At 41.2% G+C, this 26,110-nt stretch overlaps 1 protein-coding gene across 2 annotated transcripts in view; it reads left to right on the forward strand.

Annotated features, from left to right (window-relative positions):
- LOC106613924 (neuroligin-1) overlaps window positions 1-26,110 on the forward strand; it is a 287,560-nt gene that overhangs the window by 251,663 nt on the left and 9,787 nt on the right. For both annotated transcript variants that reach the window (XM_014216730.3, XM_014216732.3), the window contains one exon: window positions 25,170-25,382. In XM_014216730.3, coding sequence (XP_014072205.1) covers window positions 25,170-25,382 — 213 coding nt within the window. The remainder of the gene's footprint in view (window positions 1-25,169; window positions 25,383-26,110) is intronic.

Here is a 26,110-nt window from a genome sequence, read left to right on the forward strand (position 1 = left end):
CCCTACCCAATTAACCTTTCTGTAGAGGAAGCCCTGAGAACGCACAAAACACAGCCAACGATGATCTATTCATTTGTTTCTGTTCTCTGCCAAGACAATTTATAATGAATCAGTGGCACAGTATCTTTTCATATGCTTGGGTCATAGTGGTGTGTGCATGTGGATCGGTCATTCCACATATAGTACTCTACAGTTCCAAGCCTTTTCTCTCTGAAACCACACCATAATTTAGGTTGGGGGAAGAAATGAGTCGTCTATATCAGTCTAGTCAAATTTATAGTCATAATTTCCCTGTTGGTGTATATTTTTCACCGCAAGAGCCTATGACTGGTTATTTTGGAGCCCAATTGACCATAAATATACCCGAAATTAGAAAACACTGCTGGGGTTTTAATAAAACATGAAAGGATCACTTCATCACCATTTGGAATTTGTTCCTGTTTGAGGTAGTGTGGGCTGGTGATTGATTCCCATAGGAATGGTGCTCGCTCCTCTGAGTGTTCTGCTGAAGTGGGGATCACGTCATGCCTAGCGATAATGTTCAGATATGCTGCTGGGCCGTGGTAATGTTTTATTAACACTTCCAGTGTGTTCAGCTGCCGGACGCTCTTTGATTCTGTTGATTCGCACTCATGTTGGTCTCAGCAGGGTTTCTGTGGAAATCACTTTGCAAAGGGCTGTTTTGATCTCCTGGTTTTATTTACTTGGGCACAGGGCCGCAGGAGGGCTACTGCGGGGCTGGGCCTCTGGCCAGGGGGGCAGAGTAAAGGATGTGGTTACGATGTATGTAATTTGCCCCAGAATAAACTCTTGCTCATACTCCTCACTGCTCACCACTGTCTGTCTTCACCATGGGGCATCTCATTGAAAAGAAGCACCTTTCACACAGGTGTCATCCCTAATCAGACACATGCTACCCTTTGGTCCCTGGTCCTCTGTCCAGTCATGTCACCGCTGGTCCACTCTTTTTCAGAGGCTACAGTTGTATTTACAGTGCCTTTGGAAAGTATTCATACTCCTTGACTTATTCCACATTTAGTTGTTACAGCCTGAATTCAAAATGGGTTAAATGGATTATTTTTCTCATCCATCTACACACAATACCCCATAATGACAAAGTGAAAACATGTTTTTATGTTTAAATGTTTGCACATTTATTGAAAATGAATGACAGAACTATCTAGTTACATAAGTATTCACACCACTGAGTCAATACTTTGTAGAAGCACCTTTGGCAGCGAGTCTTTCTGGGTAAGTCTCTAAGAGCTTTCCACACCTGGATTGCGAAACATTTGCCTATATTTTTTCAAGATTCTTCAAGCTCTGTGAAATTGGTTTTTGATCATTTCTAGACAACTGTCTTCAGGTCTTGCCATAACATTTTTAAGTCAAAACTGTAACCCGGCCACTCAGGAACATTCACTGTCTTCTTGGTAAGCAACTCCAGTGTTGAATTGGCCTTGTGTTTTAGGTTATTGTTCTGCTGAAAGGTGAATTCATCTCCCAGTGGTGTTGTTGAAAAGCAGACTGAACAAGGTTTTCCTCCAGGATTTTGCCTGTGATTAGCTCCATTCCATTTATTTTTTATCCTGAAAAACTCCCCAGTCCTTAACGATTACAAGCATACCCATAAGATGATACAGCCACCACTATGTTTGACATATGGAGAGTGGTACTCAGTAATGGGTTGTATTGGATTTTCCCCAAAATAACACTTGGTATTTAGGAGAAAAAGTGAATTGCTTTGTCACAATTTTGCCTATTACTTTGGTGCCTTGTTGCAAACAGGATGCATGTTTTGGAATATTTTCTATTATGTACAGGCTTCCTTATTTTCACTCTGTCAATTAGGTTAGTATTGTGGAGTAACAACAATATTGTTGATCCATCCTCAGTTTTCTCCTATCATAGCCATTAAACTCTGTAACTGTTTTAAAGTCAACATTGCCCTCCTGGTGAGTTCCCTGAGCAGTTTCCTTCCTCTCCAGCAACTGAGTTAGGAAGGACGCCTGTATCTTTGTGTGACTGGATGGATTCATACACCATCTAAAGTGTAATTAATAACTTCACCATGCTCAAAGGGATATTCTATGTCTACTTTTTTATCCATCAACCAATAGGTGCCCTTCTTTGTGAGGCATTGTAAACTCTCACTGGTCTTTGTTGTTGAATCTGTGTTTGAAATTTACTGCTCGACTGAGGGACCTTACAAATAATTGTATGTTTGGGGTACAAAGATGAGGCAGTCATTTAAAATAATCTTAAACACTATTATTGCACGCAGAGTGAGTCCATGTAACTTATTATGTGACTTCTTAAGCAAATGTGTAGTCCTGAACTTATTCAGGCTTGCCATAACAAAGGGGTTGAATACTTATTAACTCAAAACATCTCAGCTTTTCATTTTTTATTAATTTGTAAACATTCCAAAAAACGTGTGAATACTTTCTGAAGGCACTGTATGATACCATAGAATTATCAGCATGTAAGCTGTAAATTACAGTGAGCCTACAGTGAACAGGGGTCATGTTGAGACCTCTGGACGACCTTCTAGGTCCAGACATGCTACAGGGATTCAAACCCCTGCACACAGAGACCAAATGAACAACCCTCCTAACATATGGTAATTTCATGCTAAATTACGGATATATATTCCACTTTTTCTCATCTACTGTGTTTTGTACAGAGCAAACAAATGAGGATGAGGGGAGTTCAGTGAGTTATGATAGTCTTGAATGCATTGGGACCTGGTTAGGTTGTAGGTTGGATGGGTATTAGTTTCCCACTCTGTTGGTTTTTGCTCGGCTCAAATGGGAGTAATTATTGGTTCATATCAGATTCAGATATGTGCAGTTGAGAACCTTTATCAAAGCCAACAGAACTCAAGTTGTGAAACCCCATTCCAACGTAGATAAACATTTTCCCTTCTCCAAAGACATAATCACTGTTCTTCTATCTGAAGAACCCCAACTCAAATATTACAGTTAGTCAATGAGACATAATTGTAGCATCTCCCTTACACAGCATGGTGTTGATTTGAGCTCATTTCAACAATTCTTTGTCAACTTATAGACAAAATGTATTATCTTGCAAACCCTGTGTGTTTTTATTAACAACAGTGATGATTGAACTAAGTGATGACCTGTTAACCCTTTACACTCATAGGAATTGGCCTATATGGATAGGCCAAGTCATGAGTGCATTCAGTTTCGTGGTCCGCAGCAAATTTTCTTCACAATCAAACAGACTCAATCTGTTCAGGACAACCCAGAGTGTAACACCATGTCTGTCACGTCCTGGCCAGTATAAGGGTTAATTGTTATTGTAGTTTGGTCAGGACGTGGCAGAGGGTATTTGTTTTATGTGGTTCGGGGTGGTGTTTTTGGTAGAAGGGCGTTTGATTTAGTATTTCCGGGTTTTTGGTTTATGGTCTATGTTTATGTATTTCTATGTGTAGTCTAGTGAGTGTGTTTCTATGGTTGGTTAATTGGGGTTGGGACTCTCAATTGAAGGCAGGTGTTTTCTCTTTGCCTTTGATTGAGAGTCCCATATATTAGGGTGTATTTGTGTTTGTCATTTGTGGGAGATTGTTTCTTGTTTAGCGTGTGTGAGCCTAACAGGACTGTCTAGTATATCGTGAGTACGTTGTTTATTATTTTGTGTTCACTTTTATGTTAATAAAACTTCAAGATGAACATTCATCATTCTGCTGCATATTGGTCCTCCTTTTCCGACGATGATTTCGCCATATCTTGTATGAGTGTAACGGGCTACCATGCCTGACTGAAAACTTAAGAAAATGACTTTACAGTCCGATAGTATTGAACATACTGAAATGTCACTCAATACCCACACAATTTATGTTTAGCTTTTGAATGGTTGAATATTGTTATTATCAATTGCTGTGATTGTGGGATTTAAGCATACTGTACTGATGTTGTCATCTTTCCTTTTCAGTTTATCTTTCAGTTTTCAGTCTCCAAATTATTTGTAATTATGTTCAGGCCCCCTGACCATCCACTCTGAAAAAATCACCCTGCGGCTGAATCTAGTTGATGATCCCTGTTATAGACCAGCAATAGGACCATATTTCACAAGTAGGAGGGTCGCTGTGAGGGTCAGCAGTGTCTACATACTGAATGTGATGGAAAGGCTTTGCTGTAGTTTAGAGCAGTTCAATAGGTCTACATAGTAGAGCTGGTTATTTCAGCGGTGCTGCTGCATGGTGAGTCTGTGTTGTTACTGTCTGTATCTTCTATGTGGCTTGTCCTGGGAGGGTTTAAAGCCAGTGTTTCACTCTGGGGTAGTGTTGCTAGCAGATTATGTTGGACAACGTTTTATGATGCCCCTGTCAGAGAAAGGACATTGTTACAGATGTTTGTGTATGCTACGAGGACAGTTTTTGTGACTAGGACAAGAGTAGCGCAAACAGGGACAAAAAGTGAGGGACCAGAACTGGAAAGCTGCATATTATGGTGGAGTGGTAAATTTGAGCAAATTTCAACAATGGCATTAAGCTGTCAGGGAAGATCTGTTCACATTTTCCACTGAAATGGGCAGAGGAGGAGGGAGGGGTTTCTAAAATGTCAACACTCGACCAAGGGCGCTGTCAAGAGTTGGGCTGGGTGTATTTGTGTTTCTGTCTGCTTGAGTGTCTGTATGTCTCTATTTAACTAAGCTTTTGTGTGTGTTTGTCTGTGTTTGTATCTTAGAATGTTTTTGTGCCTGTCCACGTGTATGTGTGGAATAACTGGAGATGTCTGTCAGAGAGCTGTCAGCCACTAGGTGCACTGGGCATGTCTGTCCTCTCCAGATGTCTGGGCTGTGATTAGATGTCTAGCATGTCAGCCTTATCACGAACAGACAGTGTGAAGCCACTTTGGGGAGATTTAATTGCATTACGGGATGCAAGAGAGAAGGCATCTCCAGGGAGGGAGAAGTCACGATTACCTGCATGGCACTGGGCTTCTGACACGATACAGATCTGCTCAAACTGAGTCCTTTTCATCCGCACATCTAATGTTAAATCTATATTTTTATGTCTGAAAGGAATTGAGATTTCATAGGAGTCCGAAAATGGCGATTTTGTTCTGTAATAGAAATGTCTGCAAGGTTGTTTGGGGGGGAAGGGGGCCGTTTGCCAAAGCTCGGATGTCAAACAAGTCTTTGTCCCTATTAAGAACTGTTTAAAAAGCACTGTTCACATTTAAGCATGCCCTCGGAGGGTAGGCTATGCTATTTTTGTATCTTTTACTATAACAGCCTCCAAAGCTGAAATCTGTCAAATATTATTATGTCTCTTTTTCCTCCCTTTCCGTCTTAATGCCTAACCTCAAAAAGGATATCAGAGCCATCAACACAATTGTTTTTGTGATCTGAAATTCTGTGACACGTTATTGGAGTGTGTGTGTGTGTGTGTGCGTGCGTGCGTGCGTGTGTGCATAGGTGTGTGTGTGTGCATGTACAGTCTGTAAAATAACAGGAGACATTCATGGTCTGTGAATGATTCAACTTTCCTGAATCAGCTATCTACTGACCACAAGCCTGTTTTAAATAAGATTTATTTCCATTTAGCTATTTCAGTTGTCTGAATTCTCAGAACGAGCGCCACTCTTTTTGTTGCATTCTAAATGCTATTGATGGTGAGAAGCTTTTGTCAAATGTGAAATGAAGCCTTTCATCTGTGTGGGGTCTGTGTTTTCAGGTGGCATGCAGACAGAGAGGTGCATGATTTCCAGCGCATTGAACACTAGCATGGTCTGACTGGTAACCATACCAATAGTAAAACAACTAAAAGTTGCTCCTAACAGAGTGGATTTCATTATTTATAGCTGCCCAATTAGGCATGATGCATAGTGTATTAGAGCAGAGCCATAGAAATCTCTTTCATGACCCAGTGAGATGAAGTAACAACAGGAAGTACAATCAGGCAGCAGGAAAGTAGACTCATATTGTGCTGTATGATCCTTATTTTGGTGAATTTGACGTGCTTAGTTTTCTGTTACGGTTTCAACACACAACAGCTTGTTTGAAGTCGTTTTATTGCACCGCTAGAGACAGAAGAAGCAAAGCCCTACCTCTACAGATGTTGTCATTAACCAGACCTTGCATAAGTCATTACTTTACATTTGTCTTTTTCCCTTTCTACCCATCCCTTTGTTTTCTGCCATCAATTAAATAGTTTCAGCTCCTCCAAGCACAGGACGCAGCCAGGAATGATATTACTGGAGCAGATTAGTGGAAAACCCTTTGGTGTTAACATATTCATTCTTCAGGTTATTATACAGGTGTACACTTCCCTCCATTCAAAGGTTCTAAATAGGGAAAATAAAATGTTCTGTTAACGATCCAACAGATAATGAAATTAGGACTTTCTCTTGATGTTTCTCACTCTCGTAATAATCGCGAATCGCCTTGTTGTGGAGGAGAATAGGGAGCTGGCCATTCTCAGTCTTTTTTCATATGAATACAAATGTAAGCTCTCCGAAAGCCTCTTCACCCATTACGGTGCGGATGTGTGCTTTTACTCCGGTTACATTTTCCATACACGCAGAGATGTGATCCTAGTGGGTTTAAACGGGGAAGTGAGTTAAAACTGTGAAGTCCTGGCATTTGTTGTCTCTTAAAATCGCAGTGCTAATTACAAAAGGGTTCAGAAGACTGGACCCAGGAATGGGATGTGCCAAGTGTGTTTTCTACCCTGTGTGGGGCATGTCCTGCCACACTGCAGACCTAGCACTGGACCCCAGGGTTGTTCTTCTGAGTCAACATTATCCATCAGCACCCTCTCAGACTCGCCCAAAAAAGTGTTGCAATATTCCTCCCACCTTGGGATGGGAATGGACTGGGTGCTGGGGGAGATACTTGGTTAATCGCAGTTCTTTGTAACTGTGAGAAATATGGCCTTGTCTGTGCCTTATACATCACAGTGCAGCTACAGAGGCTGGGCCTAACGGCCGTAAATCTGCCATGTAGCGTGTTGCATCGTTTCCTGGAACTTGTTAGGGATGTTTGGCTACAGCGCCAGGTGTTGACTCACTATGTGTGGACATTTAGACTGTAATGGCACTACTTCCATAAGAACCAAACACTGGAGGGAGTCATTATTCCTTCCAGTCATACACATACCCTCATTATGGCTTGTTTAAACAGTTCATCTAAATTCACCAAGACATTTTGGAGGACAATTAAATCAGCAGCACATATTTCATTGCAGCTTGACTCATGGAGGATGTGAAAGTTCATCTAGGGGTGTGTGGACACAAAGACACACAAACACAGGGGTTTATGATTAAAAAAAAAAGTCAAAACGCTAGTCAGCCCTGTAGCCACACACACAGCAGCTGAGTTGGGTGGCTGTCTGGCTGTCAGCGTTCTCATCACAACAAAGATCCTGTCACGCTCAATGAAAGATATGAGCTGGATCTAACAGTCAGGCTAATGGCCCTTTTACGGCCCTCCCTGGTAATATCAGCTGGCACAGGCCTGCCCAACTCTGCCCGTTCCATGACGTCTTTGTCGACAGGGTTTTACTTACACCACCATTGGATACGGGGGGAAACTTTATGGGGCATCTGCTATTGTGGTATTGTTATGTCTCTATTCCGTGTAATTGATTCAGACCTGGTGAAGGTTAAACCGTTTAAAGTCAGTCCTTTGGAGCAGGATTTACATAGACCCATTGGTCTGTCTAGCAGCCCAGCCCTGATGGTTATTGATATCCTACTTGTTCCTGTTGAAGAGATCAATTGAAAGCCATTCTTCATAATGCTATTCTGCCACCCCCTGGGCTCACCTAGATCATACATGTATCTGAATCCTTTGGCATGAAGGCTATTGTTGAGGCATGTTGTCTGAGAAATCTTCTGACTAACGTCTGCAGCATTGACAATAATAGATAAATGCAGAGCAGAATAGGGGGAGTTATAAACAAGCTCCAGCTTCTCCACCCAGGGCTCTAAGCAAGCACACAGCAGGGAGTGTGACATTATGACTCTGTGCAGCTGCTCCACACAAACATCCAGGCACAGCGTTTGGGAAATGAAAAAAAAGGTCTCTGTGAAAATATGTGTGATGACAGCTATAGGTATTTGACTCCTCTCAGCAATAATTTCCTACTGAAACCTGTTTACCATCTTGTATTTTATTTTACCATACCTGTCTGCCCTTGACAAGGGATAAGGATGTGTTTTACTGAAATTAGTTGTTTTTTTTGACAGTGCTGTGCTGTTTGTGAATACTTGAAGAGAAACTCTAAAACAGAGACCTGCTGTTATTTGTGGGTTTGTGAGACTTCATTCACCATGTGCTGCTGCAGTGCAAGCTGTTTGTGGATCTCACATTCCAAGACAGGTTTGACAGCCAGTCCCCAAAGAGAGGCTCACTCTCAGTTGAAATCTTTTATAGGCTGCAATATTTAGGAATTGTACAGTGAGCTCTTTGAGGTGGGCCCCTCGTCTTTGAGGTGGGCCCCTCGTCTTTGAGGTGGGCCCCTCGTCTTTGAGGTGGGCCCCTCGTCTTTGAGGTGGGCCCCTCGTCTTTGTGGTAAGCCCCGTCTTCTTTGAGTTGGGCCCCATGTTGGTGGATCCCTGGCTATGAGGATCCATCGCAGCTGCTCTCTGCTAATACAGTCAAACAGCATCCACTCAGATGAATTGAACTATGTTTCACGAGCACCACAAAAAATGAATGATTGATACAAACTTAAAACAGAAGCCGGGTGGAGCATGCTTAATTAACACATTTTGTTGCTTAATATGAGCAAGTTTTCCATTCTGAGGGATGTGATGAATGTGTGATCAAGCATACCAGACAGAGCTAGAAATAGCTATCTTGTAACATTTGTGTTAATTTGAGTTTTGTTTTTCTAGGGCTCCATTAAACTTGATCACATGCAAACATAGTGCCTCTCTATGTTTGCATGGAAACAGCAGTGCACCCTGGGTAAGGCAGGCAGCAGGACTCAGTAAAATAGCAGGAGCCGGAGAGGCAGCAGGAGCCGGAGAGGCAGCAGGAGCAGGAGAGGCAGCAGGAGCCGGAGAGGCAGCAGGAGCCGGAGAGGCAGCAGGAGCCGGAGAGGCAGCAGGAGCCGGAGAGGCTTTGTGAGAGTGTTGAATAAGGAATAGCATTATTAGTTACCTGACTTGGTGGGGGAGTAGATTGATGAATATGTCTCTCTCTCTGTGTGTGTGTGTGTGTGTGTGTGTGTATGGGAGGAAAAAGGTAGTGTGAAGCAGTGACATTTCATCTTGGAGAGAGCAAGTGTGATGGTGGGGTGAGACAGGGGGCTGTGGTGGTTAAGGGGAGGTTAACCTAACATATCAGACGTAAAATAAAACGCCTGAGGGGAGATCCCACAAATGGTTTTCAGCGGAAAAGGAAGCTGGGTTGAATTAGCTGTCTCTCATCTGGTTGTTTGCAACTCCGCTAAGGGTGAGGGGAGAGAGGAGGTGGGTTCACGGAATTCACCACATGGTATTTGGTGGCGCTTCAGTGGCTTGGTACAGTGCAGACTGCAGATGGGTGCCATATCAGGTGTAGGTCCCAGACGTCACAGCTGTCAAACACAGTTAGCTCCTCCGGACCTTGAGACTACACTCAGTACTGTACGCTCACCTCCCTTCCCTCCCTGGCCCTCTCTCTGACATCTCATTTGTCCTTCTCTCATTTTCTCCACAACAGACTTCTGGCAACTCAGACGGACAGACATAACTTACAGAAAACGTTCTGTTTACCACAGCTAATAGCATTGATCAAGAAAATGAAGCTCTGAAACACATACATGATATACTGTCATACCAAAAGTGTTGAGCAGTGACTAGACCTCTGACTTCTTCAGAATACATTCAACTGTATTTGGGATGTCTGAATAAGATTGCTGATGTTACAGTTCTTGATTTTATTTGATGTTTAGCAGCCACTTTAGCTAAGAGAGAAAAGTACAAGAGCCCGCACCCACCCCCCCCCCCCCCCACCCCCCCCCCCCACCCCCTCGCTCTCTGCTTGGTCCGATACTCTTGTCTGTTTGGTGGAAAAGTTAACTTTTTATGAAAGTTGGCCCTTGCATGTGGTCTGAGCCCTGCAGTGGTAGTTTCGACTGTATGCTGTGAGGGGATAGCGTGGTAGTCTTACTGCAGACAGCAAAGTCCCTCTTGTCGTACCCACTGGGCAAAAACTGGTTGAATCAATGTTTTTTCCAAATCATTTCGACCAAAAGATTCTATGTGATGACATTGAATCAACGTGGAAAACTGATTGGATTTGCAAAAAAGTATTTAATGTAAGGTTGTTGTTTTTTTTACCCAACTTTTAACCTAAATCCAATGACATGGTGATATTTTTGTTGATTTCACATTGAGTTCACGTAAGTTGACAATTAGACCAAATGTAAATCAAAACTAGACATTTGCTCAGTGGGTAGGCTCTCTGTGATGACACACTGATGGAAACGGGTTCTGTTTTGGCATCTTCCCTCTAATGTGGGGGTGGCTAGCTGCAGAGATGGTCTCATTCGTACCAAGTGGGATACATCCTCTTGTTAGGCCTCCATTGTTAGTCATCTCTGTTCTTGGGAAATGACATGGAGCACTAGGCTATAGCCTATTAGGATGGTTTCAGATGTCTCTCAGGGAATTGCAGAAGGCACAAATGTGAAGTCTGTTGTCATGTGAATTTTGTTTTGTAGAAATTCACTACCATCCCTCTATGGAAGATATGTTGTGTATAGTTTATATGGCTGATGCAGCAGATTGTTCCCTTTCATTATATTTGATTTTAGATAAATATGTGAGCTTTGTAAATACAAAACAAATATCTACTAGTTGTATTCTTCAAACAATCCATTCTTGTTGCTACTTTTCCCCTAATCATTCCTCAGACTCTGTTATGGAGATAATTCCTTATTTGGCAGAGACACATCTCTCCTCCCTGCTATTTGGCCACTTGTCAGGATATGGCAACCATGGTCTACATGATAGCATCTGGTATTCCAACATGATAAACTCATGCCAGTAAAGGGCATTGTGGGTAATACCTCAAGCGACCATGTAAATCAACAGTGCATGAGACCACACAAAAATACATATGGCATTAATGATCCCAGATTTTACTTCCAAGTCAAAGTCTGTATAGAACGGAAGAAATCATTGTATGTAAATCCAAAATAACCTTGCAAACAAAACTCTGCAATAAATTCCTTAATAGTCCAACCCACCAACCTCACTATAGTCTGATTCCGAGGCCTCTTAGTGCTGCTGTAGAGTTCTGGTGACATTGTCAGCCGTGCTGTTATGACTGGAGGGAGTGGGCTCCACAACATCATTTCTCTGCCTTGGCTCATTAGGAAGACCTTGCCTGCAGCCTGCAGGTTCCTCCCATGCAGTCCCAGGGTTCTGGAGTGACTCTGTGCTCTCCTCGGGGACATACACTGTGATGTCTGTGATGCCCAGACAGCCCTGGGATCATTACCCATGTGACGTCTCTTATATCAGCCTGTCCTCTGTTGACTTAAGATCTGTTTCCAGGTCAGCATCCCTTCTGTTCTCTTTCCACTTGTCGACCACCATCTTAACCACCACTAGTCTACTTACATTTTAGCAAGACCTTGGAATAAGTTTCAGTGTGAACTTGTGGACCCAGAAAAATGTATATGGCTGGCTTCCTTATGCTAATGAAAACGTCACTTATTATGCAGAGTTTTGTATTCTCCCCTCATACTCTCTCTCGCCTTCCTTCCAACCACCTCCCACTCTCTCTTTTCTCTCTTTTCTCTCTCTCTCTCACTCTCGCTCTTTCCCCTCCCACTCTCCATCTCTCCCTCCCTCCTTCCCTTCCTCCCTCCTTCCTCTTTCGCCTCTGTGTGTTAGTCAGTGGAGACCTGTTATCTGTATGCAAATGTTGTTGTTCTCCTAAGAAAGGGAGCTGGTTAACATTTCAGATCAGGCTCAATCTGTGGCTCTGCTGAGACGCACATTTCAAAGAGAGCAGGGATCCAGTCTCAGGGATGCATGTATGTTCTACCCACTCTGTGCACTAGTACTTCCACAAATATGCATCCCCCCATTCTGATGGTAGAGGAATCTGCAGACGCTCATACTGTATGTATCAGGTTTGTCTCTGGGCTTTAAATGAATGCCATTTTCAGGAGCTGTCACTTTGACAGTGCTATTGAATGGACGTTTTGTCCTTGTTTGGGGACGGTTTTACATCCAGCTTTTTCTCATTGCTCGTGGAGGTCTTTATTCCCATAGAAATGTAATCTACATTGAACAAAAATATAAACGCAACATGCAACAATTTCATAGGTTTTACTGAGTTATAGTTAATATAATGAAAATCAGCCAGTTGATATAAATAAATGAAACCACAATCTATGGATTTCACATGACTGGGAATACAGATATGCAGATACCTTAAAAATGTAGGGGCGTCGATCAGAAACCAGTCAGTATCTGGTGTGTGACTATCATTTACCTCATGCAGCGCGACATCTACTTCACATAGAGTTGATCAGTCTGTTGATTGTGGCCTGTGAATGTTGTCCCACTCCTCTTCAATGGCTGTGCGAAGTTGCTGGATATTGGTGGGAACTGGAACATGCTCTTATACATGTCGATCCAGAGCATCCCAAACATACTCAATGGGTGACATGTCTGGTGAGTATGTAGGCCATGGAAGAACTGGAACATTTTCAGCTTCCAGGAATTGTGTACAGATCCTTGCGACATGGGGCCATGCATTATCATGCTGACACATGAGGTGATGGCAGCGGATGAATGGCATGACAATGGGCCTCAGAATCTTGTCACGTTATCTCTGTGCATTCAAATAGCCATCGATAAAATGCAATTGTGTTCATTGTCCATAGCTTATGCCTGCCCATACCATAACCCCACTGCCACCATGGGGCACTCTGTTCACAACGTTGACATCAGCAAACAGCTTGCCTTCATGACGCCTTGCACGCTGTCTGCCTTCTGCCCGGTACAGTTGAAACTGGGATTCATCCGTGAAGAGCACACTTCTCCAGCATGCCAATGGCCATCGAAGGTAAGCATTTGCCCACTGAAGTCAGTTACAACTCCGAGCTGCAGTCATGTCAAGACACTGGTGAGGACAACGAGCATGCAGATGAGGTTCCCAGAGAAGGTTTCTGACAGTTTGTGCAAACCCACAGTTTCATCAGCTGTCCGGGTGGCTGGGCTCAGATAATCCCGCAGGTCAAGAAGCCGGATGTGAAGGTCCCGGACTGGAGTGGTTACATGTGGTCTGCGGTTGTGAGGCCGGTTGGATGTACTGCCAAATTCTCTACAACGACGTTGGAGGCAGCTTATGGTATAGAAATTAACATTCAATTCTCTAGCAACCGCTCTGGTGGACATTCCTGTAATCAGCATGCCAATTGCACACTCCCTTAAACTTGACATTGTGTAGTGTGACAAAACTGCACATTTTAGAGTTGCTTTTTATTGTCCTCAGCACAAGGTATACTTGCGTAATGATCATGCTATTTAATCAGCTTCTTGATGTGCCACACCTGCCACACTTAACGTTAGCTAGCTAGCCAGTTCAAATAATGACCATATCATATTGCTTGAAAAGTCTTAAATTTAGCTGATATGTATTCGTTATTACAAGAAAATAAACTAACAACAAGATAATTCTTTATAAGTGAATGATGAGCTACTTACAGAAAATAGCTTACGGTTGTGAGTGTGACGAAATAAAAGCAGGGCATTCTACCTGAGAATTGTAGAACTTGGACACTCTCTTGTTGACCTAACGTTACTGTATATCCTAATTTGAATTTGGTGCAGGTCATATTTTTCTTCACATTACCTACTCTGGTAAACACACACTCAAAGTGTATTTGCCACATGCACGAGATACAGAAGGTGTAAATGGTACAGTGAAATGGTTACTTGCATAGTGGAGTCTGTAGCTAGCTAGCTAGCTAGCTAGCTAGCTAGATAAACAATTAAACTTTATCCCAACTCATAACATAACTACCCTGCATGAATCTGCTGGTAGCTAAAGCTAACCAACTATCTAGGTTCAATGCATGCTAGCGAGCTAACATTAGGCTATAATTAGCAATGCAAATGGCTCTGAGATACGAATAATATTACTACACAGATCATACACTTAATGTTAGCTAGCGAGCTAGCTAGCCAGCCAGCTAACATTAGCTAGCTAGCTAAAAGTACACTTTAACTTGTAAGGAAAATGACTTTCTGACAAAATTAGAAACGTATAATATCTGAAAATGTAGCTAGCTAGACACTCTTACCCAAATACGTGGATGAACGCTTCTCCCTCTCTGTCATGGATGCCACGGTTGCCCTTAGTTTAAAGATAAAATCCGGAGACAGGTGTTTTATACAACAGCCTTATTCTGTGTGTTTTCTTTAAGCATTATTTGAAATCCAACGCCAGAATATTCTCCATCTCTTTAGCTATCATACTCTACTTCCTCCAGGCATTCCATTGATTTCAAAACTCTGTCCTCCAGAAAGTGGAGCGCATTAGCTACACCTTAGCAACATTTCTTCATGATGTCTTTCAAAATAGCCGCATGAGCAGCGCATCATGTTATAGATAGAAGCGCCCTACATGGCAGACCAATCAGAACTCATCTCACCGCATGTCCAGCCCATCTATTATTTTAGCCAATCATGGCTAGCAGGAAGGTGCCTTACTTTTTCTGTGGCTAAACCATCTAGCCTCGTAATTTAATAATTTTATTCTTATTTAGAGATTACATACACATTTGTTATTAAAGCACATGAAAGTTCACATGTCCCAGAAGGCATTTCTGCCAAAAAAACACATTTTCATAAAAAAAAATGTAATGGTCAAATGCCTCTCCTGTAAAGTATTGACGCGCGACATATGCCTAGGTTCCTGAAACAAGTCACAAATGGTATACTAAAACTGAGTACAAAGCGAGACCTCCCGGCAATATCTATTCATCTGTAAGCTTGGGGTTTAGCTTTGTCACAATGAGTTGCATAGCAAACACATTGTCTCTCCCTAATGACATCACTTCTCCTGTAAGAACTGCAGCAGGAGCTATAACAATACACCAGAAATTGGAACAGCTTTAAAACATATGAAAACTTTCCTTTTTAATGCCCTATAAAATGGGGCATCTTTTATTTCCACTCTCTAGCCAAGTCTAGACCTACTAATTATAGGCAAAATAAACAATGCCTCCGTGGCCTGTGAAACAGCTTAATCACACACTGTTCAAAAGCAAAGCTGTCATTACATCTCTCATCAACGCCGCTGTGTTATATTCAGCCCAGAATGACTGGGCCCTAGCTGGCTAACACACTGCACTACTTACCATCCCATGGATTCAGTTCAGCAGCTCGAAACACTCAGTAACAAGACTGAGTCGATGGCCTTGGTGAGGGATTTGTTTAAGGATTGGAGAGGCCTGAACACAAATTAACACGTGTTTATGCATACCAAGACATTCGTACATTATTTCATGTGATGCTGACAGAGTAATTTAACTTGCGCTAGCGACTAACACGGGGAGAGAGAAATTGCCATGTTAATACAGCATGGGTGTTTTCTATCCTTTAGCTGAAGGTACATTGTAAATGGATGTCAGATTTAATATTGCCAATTGAAAAATGTCCTCTCTCGCAGGAGCAACATACAGCATTTACCATAAAATATGTACAGTAATTGAAAGATACTTTTGGTAAAATAGTGTATGTGGACACCTGCACGTCGAACATCTCATTCCAAAATCCTGGGCATTAATATGGAGTTGGTCCCTTCTTTTCTGCTATAACAGCCTCCACTCTTCTGGAAAGGCTTTCCACTAGATGTTGGAACATTGTTGCAGGGACTTCCTTCCATTCAGCCACAACAGCATTAGTGAGGTCGGGCACTGACGTTGGGTGATTAGGCCTGGCTCGCAGTCGGCATTCCAATTCATCCCAAAGGTGTTTGATGGGGTTAAGGTCAGGGCTATGTGCAGGCCAGTCAAGTTCTTCCACACCGATCTCGACAAACAATTTCTGTATGGACATCACTTTGTGCAAGGGGTTATTGTCATGCTGAAACTGAAAAGGGCCTTCCCCAAACTGTTGCCACAAAGTTGGAAGCACAGAATCGTCTAGAATATCATTGTATGCTGTAGCATTAAGATTTTCCTTCATTGGAACTACATGAAAAACAGCCACAGACCATTATTCCTCCTCCACCAAACTTTACAGTTGGAACTATGCATTGGGGCAGGTAGCGTTCTCCTGGCATGTGCCAAACACAGATTTGTCTGTTGGATTGCCAGATGGTGAAGCGTGATTCATCACTCCAGAGAACACGTTTCCACTGCTCCAGAGTCCAATGGCGGTGAGCTTTACACCACTCCAGCCGACACTCGGCATTGTGCATGGTGATCTTATTCTTGTGTGCGGCTGTTCGGCCATGGAAACCCATTTCATGAAGCTCCCGACGAACAGTTCTTATGCTGATGTTGCTCATTTGAAGGGATGTCCACATACTTTTGTATATATATTGTATCTTGTGCTACGTTGAGGTACATTTTGGCCTGCTGCAGTGTATTACAGTAACTGGGCTTTCTGTAGACATTTTCACAAAGCCTAGAATATACTGTATGAAATACCTACCCATTGATTCTGTTTGTTGTGAAAAACTAGACTGATAGAGTGAAATATTGATCCATTGTTGCGTTAGTCCATTAGTCCCTCAGTTGATCCTTGTCTAAGGTAGAAGAGCACATTGATTCTGTACAACTAAAGTCTATGCAGGATTACCCAAGCGCCTCTGTTTTCTGTTTTCCGTTCCGGTGGATCCTGTGTATCCATTAAACCAAGTTAGCCAAGTGGAATAAGTGCAGTGCAAGTGTTTACATTAGCTTTCATTAGTCTCCCCTCTCCCCTGTGTACCTCAACTGGGACTGAATATAATTAGAGTATCGCTGATCCACCCAAACCCAAACTCCACCAACCGCAACATTACACACATATACTGAATATGAATACATGTATACCTGGCTGAGAGAATAGTACTCGGATACTACGTGGAATACATTTTCTTCAAACATCTGAACCTGTCTAGCTGTTTATTTCCAGATACTGTACATTTATTGAAATATGAAGCTTTTGGAGCGATATACAGCAAAACCTCAGCATGGGGTTCTGTGGTGTGTTCATTCACATTAGCAAACAGTAGGCTTCGCCCAAGTTAATTTCACGCACACTGTCTACTGAAATGGGATATGACAGGGATGTTAGTATGATAAAAATCTGACATGGCTAATGTATGCAGAATAATGCAGCATCTTGACTGTACAGTAGGTGCTATGTTATCTTCCCCATTATTGAAATGTACATTTAACTTTCATCGCTCTCATTTACCATAGAAAGATAACTCTAATGTTGGCTGTGTTTGGACTGCATTTGGAATGGCTTTTTTCATATGCTAATATACTATATCCACAGACTGAATCCATTTTGCCTGTGAAAATCAAACCCTTTAAATGTTATTTAAAAAAAAATCTATTCAGTTAAACACTAGCCCCGCTATCTTCCCAACGAGCATTCAGAGAGAAAAAAAATAGAAAAATAAGAGGATAAAACAATTGTGTGAAAGTATTTTGAGGGAAATTGCAGTGTTGAAATTCTGTTGTTGTTTTCTCACTTTTTAATGCGCATTGAGGAGATTGGAATTATAGTGTCTGTGTATTTCGCCTGGGGCAGCAGTTTCGGTCTTACATTCATTCATTTCAAGGAATTTAAGTCATAAATAGGACTGTCAAGTCACATCTCTGCAAGATAATGAGAAGGCTTGCTGTTGTTAACCTCTGTGTAATAGCCAGCAGTCACACCGGCCAGGTACCTGGGGAGCTGGAGAGGGCTGAGGGAGAGAAGGGGGTACAGAAGAGGGGGGACGGGGGGATTCCTTTGTATAGAGATACTGGGGATATTGCAGCATAGTTCAACCACCAACCACATGAGGCACTATAATCTCATCTGTCTTCAAAAGTAGAGAATCTCCTTCAAGATTAGGGAAGTGAATAGATAACTGGTAATGAAAAACCATCATCATGGAAAAGGAAACAATTTGGTGAAGATTTCCACCACCTACTGAATTCCAATTAACCCCTGAGTTCAGCTTTAAAGTAAAGAATGCATTGTGTTTTATCAGTGTGCTCCTTGTTTGCCACCATGCCAGTACTAGCGTATGGAGAGTGCAGATATGAATATGTTGCTGCTCTAGCACTGTAAATATTCTGTAGCAAATGTTTCCGAGGGGTTCGTTTTTTCCAGGCATTGTGTGAAAAAGAGGTTGGATGAGGAAATACAGCACCAACACATTTGGGCAATGTTTCTTTTTGTAATGCCAAGAGTGCCAAACATCAGAGTATATCATTCCAAGCACATGCCAAGATTTGTTGCCCCACTCTGTCTCCTCACCTTGAAAGGACTGGGAAATAATGTCTCAAACAGGGATTCTATTTTGCTTTTTTCTCTCACCCTCATCTATTCCTTTTCTTTCCCTCAGACTATCCATCTGAAATGTAGACCAATTCAACATCTTTGTTTTTTGCTTGTGTTCCAAGAGGCAATGATTAAAGTATATGACACCTAGACCCACTCCTTTCTGCTAATCTTTTATTGAGGTGTGCAATGTGTCATTAGATGGGTAGAGGTCTCTTTCCTCAATCAGAATGTTTGTTTGGCCTGACATGGCTTTGTCATAATCCTGCAGGTTCCATAATAAAAGCCTCTAGTATTTTACACAAACTCTAGATATGGCAATTAGAGGGAAGGCAGACACTCCTTACCAAGAGATGGACCAGTGAACTGCTATTTTCTTTTCACATTACTTTGCTTCTGGTTATGGCTCTTTCCCAGTATTTTTTGGTACTCTCTGCCGTTGGTTGTGAATGTAATACATGTTAAGTGGTCTTTTGTGTGACACCGATGGAATTATTTATTTTCTCTCATTTGGCATTCATAAAACAGGGGAGAGGATTAGAAGCTATAGAGCATAACTGTGAAAAATGTATCTGTGCAGAAAGCGGCATTTCAAGTAAACCATTTTTCCATCTGACTTTTCTCTTGGTTGGGTTGTGATAATAAGACTTAAACCGGCCCCAGACACATTGTGACACATCCCATCTAGTAAAGGAAAATACACCATATAGGGAACAAAGAGTGATGGCATGGCACTGAATCCTATACTCCATTGTTTGTAAAAATGTTTTGTACTTTAAATGACAAACACACCATTCAACATTATGCAAATTGTAGAGCAATTTTCTCCCCAGAGTTACAAACATGGAGCATTGCATTGAGAGGCCCTCTCTCTGATCTGTTTACCTTAGCTTATTCATTCACATAGCACAATTCCCAAAGTCCGCTTTAGGTCTTTCAGCCAATGTTAGACCAGAGAGCAACATAGACACAAATCCATCTGTATCACTCCTCAAGCCTTCACTGAACCATTGCTTCAAGATTACTTGTGTTCACCTCACCTTGCAAAATGTTCCATGGCACATACTACTTTGTGATTTCACCAAGGAGAAGATATGATATCGTTGCTTTAGCCCACTATCTTATTTAAGCAGTGATCTGCTTTAGCTGTGCTGTCGCTGTATGTTTCTACCCCAGTAAGTATCTCTAGACACAGCTTGCTCCTTGATCTTAGACTATGTACACAATATGCCTGGAGTGAGTGTCGGTCTGCTTTATTCACAACTCTGTACTGTTCACTTAACTGGAGGCCTTGCTCATTTTCATTGAGTGTGTTATGTTCCCTGTTGACACTGAGCATGTAGGTGCATGTAGATACAGGTCTGTTTCGTCTGATTCACCGGCAGGCCCCAGCAGTGGTCAGACCCACCGTTTGGTTGCTATTAATTTTCAAGCCATGCCTTTTTGATTCACCCCCCATCCCAGCCCAGCTAAATTGAATAAATTAAACATGCTCTTCTAGATTGTTGTTGCTTCCAGGAGATTAGGCTTTGAATGGATTGGAAAAAGTTAATTAAGAAGTCTGCCTGACTGCAGGTCTCAATGCTTCAGATGTGCATTTTGCAGGAGTGAAAGGTTCTGAGCCAGAGATCACATTTTGATACTTTGTGTGTCTGTTGAATTGGTCTATTTGGTAATTTTCTCATAACAACCTATATCGACTCTGCACAGTTCTATAGGCGATGGTAAGCAACATAAACCTCGATAAGAAAGAGAAAGTTGTGAATTGGAAATGAGCCATAAAAGGAAATATGTCTCAGGGTTAGAGGGGAAAGCACTCCCAGGGTGATTTCCCAGGTAATGGACCTTTTAGCATGGAAAACAGAGAGTAAGGGAATAGGGAGTGCCATTAAATGGCTCCACTGTTGCTCTTTTGGGATGCATGGACTTAATCAGATATATTTCACAGATGCCATCTTTTATATATGGGTACACATTGATCTTCAGTGTTACAAGTTCCTAATTGGACAGAACCATGTGGGATAGGCCCAGAATGAGAAGCAGATAAAATATGATTCTTCCTATAATTGATCCGGGCCTTGCTGCTATCACAACACTCAGAGGACTTGTTGAAGTCATACATAGTAACTAGAAGTTACTAACTGGTATTAGGCTTCTGTGTTTCTTTTGATACTAATCTTGGCACCCAGAACCAAATCTTGCATTCATATAGCATACATAACGTCTTTACTATAACAGTGTCGGGAAAATAGTGTGGGATCTAGATGTGACAGCAAGCCATTCTCTGAATTCTTTAGTAAGCTAGAGCATGATATATGATACATTATGTAACTAATTAGTGATGTCTTTTATAATATAAATCACAATATTTTTGGAATGCTTTGATGATTTTCTACAACTTCAATGTGTTTCTATGGTAACATAGGGTTCATACTTAATGCTGTAGGCCTATATGACATGGTAAGCGTCCCAATGACATTCTTAAAGGTGTTCTGTTTGCAGCCCTGCAGCTGAGACTACATTGAATTATTTTATCCATAGTGTATTTTTCATGTGCTATGGATTAGAGGTCGACCGATTAATCAGAATGGCCGATTTAATTAGGGCCGATTTTCAAGTTTTCATAACAATCCGTAATCTGCATTTTTGAACGCCGATTATGGCCAATTATATGGCAGGCTGACCACCTGTTACGCGAGTGCAGGCAGCAAGGAGCCATGATAAATCGCTAGCTAGCATTAAACGTATCTTATAAAAAACAATAAGTCTTAACATAATCACTAGTTAACTACACATGGTTGACTAGTTTAACTAGCTTGTCCTGCGTTGCATATAATCAATGCAGTGCCTGAAACTGTGTCACTTCTCTTGCGTTCAGTGTAAGCAGAGTCAGAGAATATGCAGCAGTTTGGATCGCCTGGCTCGTTGCGAACGGTGTGAAGACCATTTCTTCCTAACAAAGACCGTAATTAATTTGCCAGAATTTTACATAATTATGACATAACATTGAAGGTTGTGCAATGTAACAGCAATATTTAGACTTAGGGATGCCACCCGTTCGATAAAATACGGAACGGTTCCATATTTCCCTGAAAGAATAAACATTTTGTTTTCGAAATTATAGTTTCCGGATTTCACCAAATTAATGACCCAAGGCTCGTATTTTTGTGTGTTTGTTATATTATAATTAAGTTTATGATTTGATATTTGATAGAGCAGTCTGACTGAGCGGTGGTGGCAGCAGCAGGCTCGTAAGCATTCATTCAAACAGCACTTTCCTGCATTTGCCAGCAGCTCTTCGCAATACTTGAAGCACAGCGCTGTTTATGACTTCAAGCCTATCAACTCCCGAGATTAGGCTGGCAATACTATAGTGCCTATAAGAACAACCAATAGTCAAAGTTCTATGAAATACAAATGGTATAGAGAGAAATAGTCCTATAATAACTACAACCTAAAACTTCTTAAGTGGGAATATTGAAGACTCAAGCTTTCATATGTTCTCATGTTCTGAGCAAGGAACTTAAACGTTAGCTTTTTTACATGGCACATATTGCACTTTTACTTTCTTCTCCAACACTGTGTTTTTGCATTATTTAAACCAAATTGAACATGTTTCATTATTTATTTGAGACAAAATTGATTTTATTTATGTATTATATTAAGTTAAAATCAAAGTGTTCATTGTTCACTCAGTATTGTTGTAAATGTCATTATTACATTTACATTTACGTCATATAGCAGACGCTCTTATCCAGAGCGACTTACAAATTGGTGCATTCACCTTATGATATCCAGTGGAACAACCACTTTACAATAGTACATCTATATCTTTTTTGGGGAAATATATATATATATATATATATATATTAGAAATATATATAAAAATCGGCCGATTTATTCGGTAGCAGCTTTTTTTGGTCCTCCAATAATCGGTATCGGCGTGGAAAAATCATAATCGGTCGACCTCTAGTATGGATGAAATCTGTCTACCTCAAAATTGGATTTCCAAAATGATACTTAGCATAGCATCCACTTAGTTGACTCTTTGGAGTAATAACTCCCGTTTTATTGCCAAAAGTATTACATTCCCAAGCTTGTTGGTTTTGCATGTAAAACTGTGCTGTGCGTAATGAGTCTGTTGTGAGTCATTTCCAGGTAGACTCAATAAGATGTTTAATCATCAAACACTATGAAATACCTTAAAAATATATATACAATTTAGCTTTCTCTCTCATTAACTTTAAATGGAGTTTCTTGCTAAGTTTTGACTACATTATAAACTTCTGTAAAATATGCAAAGACATAATCAGTGTTTGCATAGGAATGAACCATAGCACCACAGATAGAACAATGAGACAGATATTTCACCGGATGTGTAAATGTAAAGCATCCGGTTGGCGTTTCCACTCACCAAGTATGTGTGACCCACCACCTGAATTCGGTCCTATGCAGCAAAATTTGAAGTTGTGTTTTTTACATTGGATAAAAAAGTAGAGACTCAGTGCTAGAAAATGGTATATCATACACTGCAATTGAGGAACAATGGGTAAGTAATTCTGCTTTGAAAGTTGATAAACTTGTAACCCCGCTTTTTTTGGCCGTTGAATGTTTTGGTACACCTACTGGAGTGCTCTTCTTTGTCTACTACACCAATTCAGCATTGTTCACACCCTCTTAAGCCTTAGCCCCACCCATCTCTTTAAGGTTTCACTTGTGAGGCCTTGTTCTTAACAGAGTGAGTAGTGTAGTAAACAACCAAAGATTTCAAGGCTAAAAGTGGTAAAAGTAGTAGCATACAATAAGGAAAAACTCCTAGGCCTATATCCTAATCTGACTTTGGTGCAGGTCATGTTGTTTTTAACGTTACCGTCTCTGGTAAACACACACTATATCAAATAAAATCTTACGTTTATTTAACACATGCACAGGATACAGAAGGTGTAAACGGTACAGTGAAATGGTTACTTGCATAGTTGCATAGTAGAAATATCAAACAGTGTCCAGATAATTATTAGATGATGCTTACCCAGACACACTTGTCTAAATTGATGGGTCATGTGAAATAAATGTTATAACCTCACCCAGCCACATTAACTAAGTGGATGGGTCACTATTGTCTAGACATGTACACATGTTCATGAAATACAATAGATGGCCCTAATCACCCCCAGACACACCTGGCTAACTTGATGGGCTATGTAATCATCTGGCGCAGTGGAGTCTTTTGTTTAGACATGTAGCTAGCTAACTATACAATGAACCGGCATAATCTCAACTCATACTACTACCAATACAAACTGATTGTCATAGCTGTAGTATGAATCTGCAGGTAGCTAAAACTAACCAACTAGGTTCAATGTTAGCTAGCTAGCGAACATTAGGCAATAACTAGGAATGCAAATGGCCTTCAGATTCAAATATTATTATTACACAGATCATACACATGATATCTTACGAGCCAGCAAGCTAACGTTTGCTAGCTAGCGAACAGTAAGCTTTAACTTGCAATAAAAAAACGACTTTTGACAAAATTAGAAACGTATAATATCTGAAAATGTAGCTAGACTCTCACCCATTTAAATGGATGAACACTTAACGGCAGACTGGAACCATTTAACTCTGTTTTGTTTGTAGCTACATGTTGTTTGGCCAGCATTGTTTCAATTCACTCCGATTCACACTTACTATGACGTGCAGAAAGTAGCCCATCACAACATTTTCCAACTGATCTGTTAATAGCGCCTGCTAAATTCAGCGCATCAATATTATTGAGAATAGTAGCGAAACTTTTGTAGTTCTCGATGGCTAATGTTATATATTTTAAAAAGATGCGGTACAAAGGATTATCAACACATACTGAGCAGCTAACGTTATAGACGGAAGCACGCTACATGGCAGACCAACCCAAACTCATCTCCTGGCATGTCCAGCCCATCCATTACCTCAGCCAATCATGGCTAGAGGGAAGGTTCCCCTACTTTTTCCGAGGCTAAACCAACTAGGCTCGTAATTATTCATTTTTATTCGTATTTACAGAGGGAATACAAGTTTGTTATTAAGGCACATGAAAATTCCTGAAGGCGTTTCTGCCAAAAATAATAACAAAAAAAATAGACATTCAAATGCCTCTCTTGTGAAGTAGTGATGTGCAACATACGCTTAGATTCCTGAAACGGGTCACATATGGTGGTGAGAGGAAGCCCAGTGGCCGGCAGTGGGAGAAGATGGAGCGAGATGGATTTGGCAAATATTCAGCAAATTTTCTCATCGATTAAACATTTGATCTCAATACAGTTTTCTGTTTCCAAAACTAGAATCTGTTATGAATAGAGTGGGCAACGTTTTGTAGACTTTCCCCTTTGCCAAAGTAAAAAAAACTGCATTGTTTAGAAGGAGTGCAAGGGAAAATTGAGTTATTGCAAACACACACTTCACAGAGTAGGCGTTCCCTAATAGAAATATGCAAATAAATGCTAGAACACCCCAATAGGCTCTCGCTAGCTAATGCTTGGCTCTGCCCACCTCCTTGCTTGTTCTACCCACTATGATTAATTTGCTCCCATTGGAAATGACAGGCTGTGGTCTATCTTGGGTTAGTTATAAAAATATTTGGTAGCTTTGTGTTCATACCTCCAAGACAGCCCAGTTTATTGATCTGTTCTCTGTTTTGTTCTCTCTGTCTTCCAGGTTTCTTAAGCACTGGGGACCAAGCTTCCAAGGGAAACTACGGACTCCTTGATCTGATCCAAGCTCTGCGCTGGACTAGCGAGAATATTGCTTTCTTTGGTGGTGACCCTTTACGAATAACTGTTTTTGGATCAGGGGCTGGCGCCTCCTGTGTTAACCTCCTGACCCTGTCCCATTATTCTGAAGGTAACCGTTGGAGCAATTCAACCAAAGGTATAATGCAGAGGTTGCAACTTTTGAAAATTTTCGGTGTCGCATGCCACCTTCATTACTGTGTGATTTGAGTTGATGTGAGTATTTTGTTCTGGAATGGCTGTATAAGGGTGCTTTTGATTATGTGATTTGACACGCCACTGGACCTTATATTGTGTAAAACTCTTGAAGGTTTACTAACCCAGGGAGAAGGTTAAAGTTGACTAAAGCAGTGACCATATATACTGTAGAATCTGATGGTATTCCTACCAGAATACCAGACACAGCCCCATTTTATTTTGATTGTATCACTCTCTCATCTCCTAATCCACGTTCCCAGGGGAGCCCCAGTAAATGTTACCATGTCAGTGTATTGCTTCCTCTAATCTTATTGTCTTCAGAGATTAATTCCACAAAGTATTAATATTCATACCACAGTATGAAACACCATTCAGACGCAGTACGTCAAATCCTAGTCACTGCTGCCAATGCAGGTGAATGACAACACTTTTACATTGAACAAGATTTGACAGCCCTTTTCAGTGATATATGATCCTTTCCTATGTATTCCTCTGAGCCATCACCACAGGGTCTCTGAGGGCTCTGCTCCTACAACTTTGTAACAATTGCCAAAGTATATATTGAGATACACATAAAAATAATTATTATAAGAATTTATAGAGCTATTCATTACATAAATTATCTCAAAGTGCTTTAAAGCAACACAAAAAATACAAGCAATTTAGAAA

The sequence above is a fragment of the Salmo salar genome, chromosome 10, assembly GCF_965601325.2.
Source record: "Salmo salar chromosome 10, fSalSal1, whole genome shotgun sequence".
Taxonomy (NCBI): Eukaryota; Metazoa; Chordata; class Actinopteri; order Salmoniformes; family Salmonidae; genus Salmo; species Salmo salar.